At 37.1% G+C, this 13,613-nt stretch overlaps 1 protein-coding gene across 22 annotated transcripts in view; it reads right to left on the reverse strand.

The window, feature by feature from the left end:
* Positions 1 to 9,042: 9,042 nt before the first annotated feature.
* The window catches only part of CAPRIN2 (caprin family member 2), a 41,545-nt gene continuing 36,974 nt past the window's right edge, over positions 9,043 to 13,613 (reverse strand). For 13 of the 22 annotated variants that reach the window (XM_044775290.2, XM_070495134.1, XM_070495131.1 and 10 more), the window contains 3 exons: positions 13,087 to 13,187; positions 11,147 to 11,210; positions 9,043 to 9,965 (listed from right to left, as the gene is read on the reverse strand). In XM_044775290.2, the coding sequence (XP_044631225.1) occupies positions 9,397 to 9,965; positions 11,147 to 11,210; positions 13,087 to 13,187 (734 nt within the window). In that variant the 3' untranslated portion in view covers positions 9,043 to 9,396. Of the gene's footprint in view, positions 10,010 to 11,146; positions 11,211 to 13,086; positions 13,188 to 13,613 lie in introns of all 22 variants that reach the window. The other 9 variants (XM_044775294.2, XM_044775293.2, XM_044775291.2 and 6 more) reach the window with 2 other exon arrangements.

The raw sequence follows: 13,613 nt of genomic DNA on the forward strand, positions 1-13,613 counted from the left end.
TCCTTCTCTGCTATTAAACTCCCAATTCAACTTCTCAAGTCTATCCTTGACCCATTGGACAAACTGATGCCACTAAAAATGTGTGTTCTTTTCTCAGACTCAGTTCTATTCCTTGTCTTTGATCAGCACTATCTTCCATTCCTTCAGCGACTGTTCCAACCCTCAAGACTCTTCTCAAACTCCCTACCCCTTCTCGCAGAGCCCTGCAAAGATGAGCAAAGCCAACAGGCTCAACTCACTCAAACACAAATTAATCTCTGCTTCCCCCCTTCACTTCCTTCCCTCCAGTCGGAACCCAGTCCTCTCCCATCTCCTCTGGGACCTTGCTCCACAAATCTCTCTCCTCTCTTCTTTATATTTTTTCATTAAAATAAATTTTAGGTATTATTACATGCTCATTGTTGACAATTTGTAAAACTTTGTCATATATTTTCAGCCTCTTTCTCTCCAATGATTCATCCTCGACCTAAAAACATTTCCCCCAGTTAAAAAACAATCTTTCTTCAGTAATGCCCTCTAATTATTGTTCTTTCTTTTTCACTCCAAAGAATGGTCATTGTCTCTACTTCCTTACTTCCTATTCATGCTTCAATCAGCCATCCCCAGGCTTTTGCCTTCATTTCCCCCACTGAGATTGCCAAGCAAAAATCAACACTGACCCTCAGACACCAAAGGCAAGAGACATTTTCAGTTCTCATTTCAAAATGTCTCTGATATCTGACACTGTATAATATGCTTTATTAAAAATACCTCTTTCCTTGTTTTCTCTTAAAGAGTATATTCCTAACCCTTTGATGACTCACTTGATCAGCCAACTCTTAAACATCGGTGCTTCTCAGGACTCTGTCCTCAGCCCTCTTCTCTTTCTCCTCCATCCATTCGGCTTTAGTAATTTCATCTACTTGTATAACTGTAGCCATCAACTCAACAGGGACAACTTACAAAATTGCTTCTAGCTAAGATCTCTTTTCTTAAACTAGACGTATCCAAATTTCTACTTGGATGTACCCAAATCCTTTAAGGCATATGTCTAAACTGAACTCTGGTAGCACTAAGGATGGTTTGGAGTAGGGACAGACTTGATGCAGTCATTCCAATAATGTAAAAGGAGAGAAGAGATGTACAAAATAGTGACACCACCAAATGCTGGCGAGGATGCAGAGAAACGGGAGCACTCACATATTGCTGGTAGGAGTGTGAAATGGTACACCCTCTCTGGAAAACAGCAGTTAAACAAACTGTGGCACATGTGTAACCATGGACTTCTACTGATCAATAAAAAGGGATGATACATGCAACAACCTGGATAAGTCTTCAGAGAATTATGCTAAGTGAAAAATGCCAATCCCAAAAGGTCACATACTATCATTCCATTTATATAACATTCTTAAACTGACAGATTATAGAAAGAACAGGTCAGTGGTTGTGAGGGGTTAAAGTGGGGGTGGGGATAACAGGGAAGTGACTATAAAAGGGCAACATGAGGGATCCCTGTGTGATGGAAATGTTCTGTATCTTGACTGTATCAGTGTCAATATCCTCGTTGTGATATTGTACTATAGTTTCGCAAGATGTTACCACTGAGGGAAATTGGATAAAGGGTACACAGGATCCATCTGTATTATTTCTTACAAGTGCATGACAATTGACAATTATCTCGAAAGAAAAATTTTAACAACAAAATGTGTAATTAAAAAGAGAGTTGATATTCCCATGCAAACTTCACATGATTTGGAAAGACTTAGTGAAAACAAGTGACTAAAAAACAATGCTGTCAAATTTCCAGTTGTCTCGGACACTGCTAAACACCTATAAGCATCTATGATTCTGCTCTCAGATTTCTTACGTTTTAAAATAGCTTTCCCTAAACTATGTTATGTTTAATTCATATATTGTTGTTTGAGTCTCCTTTTTTATTACTGTGCATAATATGAGAGGATGTCTATACTTATTGATATCCTCACCTTGTTTAAGGTAGAATTTGAGCCAGCTATGTTGTCTTGTATTACCATGGTTGGCATATACCTCACCTCTCTGTGCCTGTTCCCTCATCTGCTTCCAAAAGCTGTTGTGAAGACTAAATGAGATAAGCACATTGCTCATGCTACAGGCTCAATACTAACTATTATCATTGTATTCTATTTAAAAGAGACAAGAGAGACATTACTCAACTTTTGATGGAATGTGACATAGAACAACACAGTCTTCCACTATGCCTGGCACATAATAAGCAATAAATAAGTACTGGTGGGATGAATAAATGAATGCATGTGACAGAAAATAAGGGGTCTGCAATAGGATATCCACAGTAGGAATAACGAAGACAGATATGAGACATTTCACAGGTTGAATCAACAAGAATTTGTGATTGATTAAATACATAAAGTAACAAAGAGCAGTCAAGAATGATTCTAAAGTTTCAGGCTTTGAATACCTATGGAAGTCATTAGCCAGGGAAAATGCAAGGCAGATTAGATTTTGGAAGGACGAGTTTGCCTTTGGAAATGTTGAACTAGAAGTGCTTATGAGTTATACAACTAGAGATTCCCAGTGACAATTGGAAATCCACATCTGGCACTCACAAAAGAGGTGGGTGAAAAGGCAGGAAGTACGGCAGGGGAAAGAAGGAGTAAAGGGATGGAGTTAGAGAATTGTGAGTCATCTGTGTACCATGTAGGTTAGTTGACACCATAGAAGTGGATGACATTACCTTAGAAATATAGCATAGAGAATAACCAGCATGATTACAGCTCAAGTTACAGAACGTAATTTCTTACTCCAAGCACTGCCTCCGTGGCCTTTTTTGAGATTTAACATTTTAGTCTTCTAAATGCAATATCACACAGCTGTCCTTCCATCTGTTGGACCCAGCTCATCTGCTGGTCTGTTAGTAGGCTTGAATCTAGTCCATACAGTTAAGAGAAAATGGAAGCTACAACCCAATGCACAAAAATCCGAATCTGAAAGTTTAACAATACATCTTTTAAACTATGTTAAATAATCCATAAGAGAATACTGTAAAGCTTATGATTAAACACCTCTACTTCACACGTATCTATACTGGCAGAGCTCTATATCATACACCTGAAATATATCAAGAGTATATGCATATATCTTGCAAATGTAAGCTCTTTAGTATTTTGTTAATATAATAGAAATCAGGAGTAATCTTTAAAACGTCACATGTAACCAAAAGCCCTGAGACTTTTCTAAAAGAATGTGACAGACCTCTCAGTTAAAGAGAAATAAAAATTTTTAAAAATCAGTTATATACAAGCAAAGTGATAGGTGCTTAGGAAGTTTCTGAACAAAAGTCAGAAACTTCATTCTCCAAGAGGCCAAAATGGTAGTGTTGGGGGGTTGGGGGAGAGAGAGCAGCGAAAGATAGTAGTATTAGCTAGGACTAAAGAAATATTTACTTTCTAATCAGTTTTTTTCCTCAAAATGTTCTGTTTCTTCCTCAGGCTTTCCACATTTCGCACTGGAAAAGGAGTTATTTTGCCTCAACTTCAGGACCTGTGAGAAACTAAAACTTAAGACAGCCTCCCAGGAGTCCAGTTGGTCCAGTTCATAAAGCATTTAGTCTGCCACAGCAAAGCTTAGCAGTGCACCGATCATATGTGTGCTGTTACAAAACAGCGATGAAAAATATAAAGGCAACAGCACCTGAGAACTAAAGAAGAGGAAAAAGTACTGCAGAAAATGCCATGCCATACTTGGACTCGTGCGAGCCCAGCCTGGCTCAGGCACTTCTGCTCGTGGCCTTAGAAAGTCAATCTCCAGAAAGTCTCAATTTTCTTATCCCTTAAAACAGTATCTACCCCTCCAGGGCCATTGTGAGGATCAAATAAGATGACATAGATGAGAGTACTCTGTAAATTATGAGGGGAAATATAAATATCAGCAAAAGGTGGAAGGTATTTAGGTTTTTATGGTAAAACTTTCGCATATGTTATCCAAGGCTTAACGATAATTAAACCCTCAAACTCTGTCCAAGGAAAGACAAGGCAGGGTAAGTACACTTCAAGTTCTACAGTAAGATTCAGAATGTAAAGTAAAAGTCTTCCTCCCTCCTACTACAACCCCCTTGGCCTTAAAGCCAACACTATCAAATTTCTTGTACATACCACCAGAAAAAAATGACTCAAGTAATCACATACACATGCTTTTACAAATTGTTACATAAATGACACTGCACACTCTGCTCTGTATCTTCTGACTTAAACAATTCCCTAGTGAGAGGCATCTAAGTTGTTTCTCATTTTTGCTAGTATAACTGATGCTATACAAAATTGCTCTATGTGTCTATCTCAGCATAATTCCATAACTATTTGTTAATTCCTAGCAGTGGAATTTCTGGGTCAAAAAGCGTGTACTTTATCTTGATAGTTATTGCCAATTTACTCTCCAAAAATGTACCAATTTTATTCCCATCTACACTGTGAGTGCCCATTTCCCCACATGCTTGTCAAAATGTGCACTTTAAAACGTTACATATGCTTATTGATCTTTTTTTTGTATTATGAACTGCCTCTTCACATCTGTTGCCCTTTGTTTGGCCATCATTTTCTTACAGATTTCCTCCCACTGCAGGTGGTCATTTGTCTTTCGACATTATTTCCCCTAAATAGAAGTTCTAGGGGGATAAAAGTCAACGTGTCAAATTTATCCACCCTTTACGGCTTCTAGGTTTTGTGTCCCACTTAGAAAGCTCTTCCATACTCCCACATTGATGTTCTCCCTACCAAAAAAATCACGCCGCCATGAAGGCCAAAGTGAACCAGTCCCGCCTCCACATTCAAAGTTTCCAGTCACTTTTTTACTGCTCCATTCTTAAATATGAACAGTCAACCAATTATCACAAGATTGTGAGCAAATATAACAATACAGATAAGAGATCAGAACAAAGGGGGGAAAGTGTAAGAAATAGACTACAGAGGGAAGAAAACTTCAAAAAAAAATACTTTATCCTTAGAATTAGAAAATAATGCAATCACGAAACAAGAACAGAATACATATACGTAGGGAATGTTCAGATAACAGAAATGTACTTATAAATTTTAAATGTCGCAGAAACTTAAAACTCTGTAAAAAGGTAGGAGGATAAAATAAATCTCCCAGAAAGTCAAACTTAGAAACAAAAGATGAGAAAATTAAATTACTGGTCCAAGGAAGTTTAGCTTCTGAATAGCAGATGTTCCAGATATAAAACAGAAAAAATAGGGGTGTGCTAGAAATCAAATAACTCAAGAAGAGATTTTCTCTCAGCAGATAAAATTGATATGCCCGATGTGTCTAAATATCTGAACATCACCCATCTTTGCAGCCTCAGAGCCAGGTACAAATTAGCTAACTCACATATTTGAAAGACTAATTATTGATTGCAAGGTATGAGGCCTTTGAAATAAAAGGAGTAAAGGAATAAGGCTTGATGGGAAACTTAGAATTTGTGAGCCTAAGGCCTCTTGGTATTGACAATAGGTAACGATATTTTACAATCTGGCATTCAACACCTTGCACTGGTAGCTAGTGAGCTATACCTAGCAGTTGTCAACACCTACCCAAAAGCTGAAAAATGAGGACAAAGCTATTGCCCTAATCATTAAAGTGGTGATTAAGATAGCCCTGAGATAGATTAGCAGGTAGAGGACCGAGAGAGACAAACCTAAATTTTTTTCATCAAAATAAAGTGTTTGGCAGGGGAGCAGAGTGGAGTTCATATGGAAAAACTTCGATGTCTATATGCCAGCTATTATTTCACCTTATAAAATATCATCCTAGTTTTATCACAAGGATCACAACAGAACATCAGTCATTAAAGCTAAGGAATTAAAACTTTGCAAACAGGAAAAATTAAAAGATAAAAACACAGTATGTGATGTCAAAGCACTGTAAAAACACAGCTATTATGGAGTTGAGAAAGTTAAACAAAAAAATGGGATAGTTGACAGATCCCTGTTACAGGAGACAGGTGAGCAACCTCTCAAAAAACATTTCCTGCCTTAAACACCTGCATTTACTTACTAAATCATTTTAGAGGAGATAAGAGACAGCAGCTCAGAATTCTTGCAGGGAGAACTGAATTAAAAGACTAATAGATTTAAAGTGAAAGAAAAAAACTCAAAGAATTTAGTAAATAGGAAAAGCTACGTCACCCTCCCCCATCTCCACCTCCAGAAAGACACAACTAGGTATCTACATATTCAGGGACTACACTGTAATTATATGGAATGTCTTTCCACTTTGGTCATATCTACAACAAGATCTTCCCAATAAAATATAAGTTCTTTACACAAGACCCATAAATGGGCTTTACATATCTATGGATCCCTCCCCCCCCCCCATCTCTAGCAAATGTATCTAAAATCTGTGCATGTATATATCCTTCTGTAAAGACATCTGGACTTTTACTAAAAGCCTTCAGAACTGTTTTCAAAAAGTTATATTGCTCTGAATGAAAAACCTTCTCCATTCATTCTCCTACGTCTAAGAATAGTTAATTTCTATTGTCTTTACCCTTAGGAAAACAGTATTTCATTTAAAGTACTCTTCTACAGAAAAGGAAACCCTTATATACTGTTGGTGGGAGTGCAAACTGGTGCAGCCACTATGGAAAACAGTATGGAGATTCCTCAAAAAATTCAAAATAAAAATACCATAAGACCCAACTATCCCACTACTTGGTCTTTATCCAAAGAACATGACATCAACAATTCAAAGAAATTTATGCACCCCTATGTTCACTGCAGCATTATTCACAATAGCCAAGATGTGGAAGCAACCCAAGTGCCCATGAACAGATGAATGGATAACAATGTGGTATATATATACAATGGAATACTAGTCAGGCATAAAAAAAAAGAAAATCATGCCATTTTGACCAGGCATAAAAAAAAGAAAATCACACCACTTTTGACAACATGGATGGACCCTGAGGGTACTACACTAAGCAAAATAAGTCGAAGACAGACAAATATTGTATGATTTCACTCATATGTGTAAGATAAATAAACACATGGATAAAGAGAATAGATTAGTGGTTACTAAATGGCAAGGGGGTAGGGGGAGGATAAAAGGGGTAAAGGGGCATATAAGTATGGTGATGGATAAAAACTAGACTATTGGCGGTGAATATGATGCAATCTATACAGAAACTGATATGATAACGTGCACCTGAAATTTACACAATGTTATAAGACAATACGACCTTGATTTTTAAAAAAGACATATATAAATCAAGGAAATAGAATTCAGAGTCCAGAAATTTTTTTAAAAAATATTCTCCTAAAACACGACTATTGTCAGGAGGGGTACTCTTGTCGTTGGACGCTTACCTTAGAAAACAAAGAATCACTTAAAATACTTAAACATTGATTATGTGCAGGGGAAAAGACTAAGCTAAAGATCCTAAGGCAGCAGAAAATATAATGGCTACAAAAGGCCTCCTTGAACCTGCTAACGACTTTCTTAAACATCAAGTTTTCCCCTCAATCGTTTAATCATCTCTCTGCTTTTCTGCATACATTGTAGTTTGTGTTCTGGCCATAAAAGCTATGAACTAATTTATTTAACTGGAATACTAACATCCCTACCCCACAAAGTACCTACCATGAGTTGAAGAAGTTCTGTGAAACAGGGAATCACATTACATCCTCTATCTTGAGAACACTATACCAACATTTAACATCACGGAGAGTTAAACATGGCTTCCAGGTTTACTGCTAAACCCACACTCAACTCAAAAATATTAACTATAATAATTTAATGTTCTATACCATCTTCCTGAGATTATTTAACAACTCAAAGTGAGACAAGGACCAAAACAAGAACTTTCTGCCTTAGTAAGTGACTTGCCTTGGTTGCAGAGGAAGAACGCCCTTCTCCAACCCCTAATATATTCCAGAATATTGCAACCAAAATGCTTACTTTTAAAAACTGTCCCTTAACGTAACCGAGCAACAAAATATTTATTAAGTTTTTATTAATGAGAAACATATGCAAGCTTAAATTGTGAAGTGTGAGAAAATGATGTATGTCTAGAATGGATACTAAACTCTAGCAGTGCCTGCTATACTGCATAAGACAGTATACACACACATAGAACCCTTACGTTTTCAGCATGAGAAAAAACCATCAAGCATCTAACACTTCTTACATGCTTATGTGCCAGGCACTGTGTTAACTCTTTTAGATACATTGTTTTGTTTCTTTGTGAGGAAGACTGGCCCTGAGCTAACATCTGTGTGCATCTTCCTCTATTTTATGTGGGATGCTGCCATAGCATGGCTTGACAAGCAGTGCTAGGTCCAAGCCCGGGATCCGAACCTGCAAACCCCAGGCCACCGAAGTGGACCACATGAAGTTAACCACTATGCCACTGGGCCAGCCCTAGATCTAGTCTCAGTCGAACTTCACAACTGCCCTCTGAGGTTGATCTATCATCATCGCCAATTTACATTTGGGGAAACAGTCTTAAAAAAAAAAAAACAACAACAGTGATCTTAGAGGTAAGATAACTTGCCCAAGATCAGTTACTAAATAGAGATCTTAGAGGTAAAATAATTTGCCAGGAGCAGAACAAGGACTCAGACACAGCATTACCTGACCACAGAACTATGCTTTCCAATGATTAAACATTTTGCCCACTCAAATTAAATTGAGAATCCACTACAAAATGTAAGACTTACTGATGGCGGACCAGTAGTACTACCTGTGTATCTCTTATTGTATCCTATATTATCACACATGTGGTAGGTACTTGAAGACAGCTAACTAAAGGACAGCACGTGCCCTACCACAAAACAGCTTCAAGGAGAATATGTGATTTGGCTAATTGAAAACAGATGAAATCGCCTGATGAATGACATGTAAATATCAGAGAAAAGTAACTCTAAAAGGAGCTGTTATATATAAAAGGCTTATTTTAAAATAATAGCATGAACTCATGAATAAATACCCATTCAAGAGTTATCAGTGATGAATACTGTAAATTAGATATTTTACCTCTCAACTAAACGTTTAATCAAATAAGAACACTGAAGGTGCAGATAACTTTTTTATTGAGGCACAACAAGGCATTATAACTTGCCCGAACTTGAGGCAGTCAGTTTAGTAAGCTGAACGTTAATACAGTTAAGGGTTAAGTGCAAACAATATACATTCACAGCTTGACTAGCGAGGCTACATCACAATTTATAAAGTGCCAGATTAGTGCTAATGGTCATTCAGCTTGAAATTTTTCACCTTGGGGAGGAAAACAAAAAAGTAAGGACCTTCTCCTTCCTCTAGGAATGAAAATATTTTCCTAAACCAATCAGTTGCAAGGGCAAGGACTACTTTTTCTTTAATCCCACTAATTAGAACACCATCCTTTTATTGTCAATTCTGAACTGACTTTCAATCTTGATAAAGAAGATAGCCTGAAAACGTAGAGTATTTCCAACTACTTCCATAAATGGCTCCCCTGTGCAAACGTAACCATATCTGGTCTCCCTGGAAGAGCTGAAGAATCGCATGATTGCTAGCAGTTTCGTGGTCTGGAGCACCATCATTGGCATAGGCAGATACCAAGACCTCTTCATTCTTCATGAGGTTGACATACAGTGGCACATTCACTGCCAGCTTTAGCATGTGAAAAATGAAAACATAAGTGCCATTCACCGGACAATTAAATCTACCAAGCTGAAGATCGAAAGTTTCTCCCAGGTTGTTCAGAAGAAGATCAAACACAATAGGTTGGTCTAAAGTTCCAGGAGCGAGATTAGAGGTTCTGGCTGCTGAGAAGGCAACTCGCATCTGCTGAGGCAGGGGATAGACGTGTACTGGCAGTATGGTGGCTGCTGGATTTGTCACTGGCACATCCACAGGGGTCATGCTACGGGAGTCTCCTTGTCCAGAGTCACCACTGTTAAAGGTTTCGTTGTCTCTTTCTGGGCTGCTCACCTGAGAAGAATCACTCCACCCTGCTGTTTTATTAGCAACAGTGAGTTTCTCATAATGAAGCAGTTAGCTTTGAACACAATATTTAACATTAGTCGGCTACTGAAACACAGATAAAGGTACATTTTATAGTAAATTCCAAAAAAAAAACAATAAAGTATAGCTGCAGTACACTCTTCTAGATTTTTCTGGTAAAAGGCTTTTCTATTACTATTCTAAAGGCAGAAGGGACCTAGATGATCTTGTCTAGTAGCCTTTTTTTTAAGATTAAGAAAATGAGGGCTCCAAAGTTTAGATAACTTACCACTAGTTAAGGTTAGCAAAGTCTAAAGCCCAGGTTTGAACTCTCTTTTTATTTATCTTTCTCCCATAGTTCTCACTCAGTTCTTAATTCCTCAGTGATAAATCTACTCAAAGTATCTAATGTAGAAGGACTCAAGAAAACTGAGGTAACATAAAAGAACCAACTTTTAGAACTACTAGCCACTAGCCATTCAAAGACCTCTCCCCATGATGAATGCTTGTTCTTTATTTCCAAGTTAATGTGATGCCATGACATTTTAATGCTTTCAGTACTGTTCAAAAACACTGCTCATATATATACGAGCATATATATATATATGAGTATATACATATATATATATGCAATATAAAGCAAAGGCAATGAGAATATTGGTGACTTTCTTAAAATGAAAAAAATTCTGTTTTCCTGTGACAAAGCTAATCTTCGGTAATTCTTGATTTTCTCAGTTACCCTGAATCTTTTAGTAGTTACATTTTAAGAAGTACTACAAGTATCCTGCTTTTGTTTCAAGTCATTGTGTCTTAATTGTTGCTTATTCCTATCTATCAATGTCATGACACTGGAGTATCTAGAAGTGCCCATTATTACAAAAACCATAATCCTGAAACATCACATGAAACTATTTGAAGTCAGCATAATATGTCTCAGGTCAAATTATGCTCCAGTGTCAAGCAAATTTTTAAAAACACACACACACACTTCTAATTAAATTGACAAGTGATTTGCACAGCCTTTCTCGTAGTCTAATACCTTCCTCAGATCTTCAGTACTACACTGAAGCAACTGAACACCTCAAAAGATAAATGCTGCAAACAACGTACTTCGGGGAGAACGTGACAGAAGATGAAGAAAGATCTAGAGGTATGTTCTGGGTAGGTAAACTACTCAGTTAATTATCCTCACCTCTTGAATTTGCCCGAGGACCGCCAGATGTCCCTCCTCGCTTGTAACACTGCTGAAAATTATCCTAAAATGAACACATAATATTTACCTTGGCATCAAACATGCAAGACAATAATTAGTTATTACCCAGAATTACTGGCTGGTAAATTTGTAAGATTAAAGTCCACTTAGCCCTTTATTTGGCTTCTCCAGCAGCAAAGAAGCTCAGATGTCTCCAAACACCAGGAAAAACAAAGCAAAGGCAACAACAGCAATACTTGATTCTGTTAATTAACTTAACCATTTAGATATGTTAATACTTGCAAAAACAATAAAGCATCTAGACAACACTATACAAAAGATACAATTCCAGAGAGTGATAGAAATTCAGAAATGTGCCATGGTCCTCTGTCATCTCAATACAAAAGGAGGGAATAAAGCAAGAACACAGACTTTTTCAATCTTGCTCAATTTTAAACCAAACTGTGGAGACAATTACAAACTATGTTAGGGTTTGGTTTGGTTTGGTTTTGACAGAGGACTTGATAAGAATTATATAGTATGAATGCATTATTGCCTGGAAATGTAATCTAAGATCTTCAAGAAAAAATCTTCAAGAGGCAACGTTTCAAACTGACTCCCAAGTGTGGTGAAAGTCAGCCTCCATACAACTCATGAAAAGAATTATTAGTGTAATTAGATTAATACATGTAATAAAAGATTTAAACAGAACAAGTATGCAATAAATATAATAAAGTCTCCTAGCTCAGATGCCTAGCCCTCTTCCCAACAGCTACCACTGTTATTAGGATCTTCTATTTCCTCAGGAAGAAATTTAAAGGAGCACACAAAAACACCAGCACATTGGTGTTAAGGACAGATAGCTCCACTACTGAAGTCTCTATTAATCAATGCACTGCCTGCACACTCGGTACCTGAGGACCATGTACTAACAGCTAGTATTAGCATGCTTGATAGACATCTGGCATCATGGTGCTCAGCACTTATACATATTAGTTCATTTAATCCTCAGAATATCTCAGAAAGTAATCCTCACAACACTTCAGAGTAAGATGAGTAACTTTAACAGATGAGTCTTCATCTAACAGATGAGGAACTAGAGCTCAGAAAGTTTAAGTAATATGTCCAAGGTCACACAACAAGAGAAGTGGTGAAATCAGGAGTCAAACCCGAGTCATACAGGTGACTTGGTGTGGTCTCCAAGGTGTATTCTTCACCCCTTTTCAATACTGCCTCTATACAGACGTCTATCTTACCTCATGTAACTAAGCTCTTCAAGTACAGGTAACTTTATACGTTACTAACAGAACTCAGTATGATGCCATATATATATTTAAATGCTTGTAAAACTTCAAAACTGAAAATGCTGATGCAGTATAAATTCATATCCACACGTGACCAATGACAGGGAGTTCCCAAGGTTTTGTTACAGTGGAATGTCTAACATCCTCCTATTGGTCTTCTATCATACGTAGTTAAGAAAATCTGCTGAGCCATTCAAATCAGAATAGACATAAATTAAACTTATAAAAAAGGGCTTTGCTGTACTCCTATCTAGAAAAGTTAAATTGAAGGCAATATAGAAGAGTTAGGATCACGGGCTCTGGAGTTAAGAAACTTGCATCTAACTTAGTTCTACCATTTACTTGCTGAATGACCTTAGACACGTTATTTAACTTATTTCTGAACCCCAGTTTCTTTTATGGGGGGAGGTAAATGAGTTAACGCGAACAACTTCATTAATACAGTCCTTAAGACCTTCAAAGTTCTGTATTAAGGGTAGTTATCATTTATCCTCCTTGAGTTATTGGAAAAGCTTCCAACTCAACTCTCTATAGTACTTACAAGCAGTTCTAAAACTATGAGTGCCTTATACAAAACAAATTATGACTCTGCTAAAGTTTAATCCCCAGCTTAACAACTGTGACAAATATTCTTACCCTTTGGGAATAAGATGTTCCAGGATACTCTCTAGCTTGGAACTGTAGCTGGCTATAATTCCCATTGGAGATCGAAGGAGGTCCTCTATAATTATCAAAACCTAATAAACAAACAACTTAGATAAAATTATGGGCAAAATTATACTAAACTTTTAAATAGTTAATTCTATACCACTTTAAAATTTAAATTGATCCCATAATATCATTAGATTTCTGCCTTCTTTAAGCAAACTCTACTAATATTGCTTCCACAATAAAACAAACATTTGTAAAATATCACTAACACATGTAGAATATTTTAGAAATTTCTATGCAGAAATTCACTATTGCTGGGATGCAGGTGGGTGTGGGAGGGGCGGTGGGAGGGCAGTGAGGCAGTCAAGGCCTCTGTCTTGAGTACTTTTGCTGATACCAAGTAGTGATGAGAATACTGGAACCATATCTAAAATTTAAGACTAACACAATTATAGTCTCAAAGTTTATGTTTTCATCTGGGATACACTCTTATAGACAGATAACTAGAAAAT

Source organism: Equus asinus, chromosome 22, assembly GCF_041296235.1.
Source record: "Equus asinus isolate D_3611 breed Donkey chromosome 22, EquAss-T2T_v2, whole genome shotgun sequence".
Lineage (NCBI taxonomy): Eukaryota > Metazoa > Chordata > Mammalia > Perissodactyla > Equidae > Equus > Equus asinus.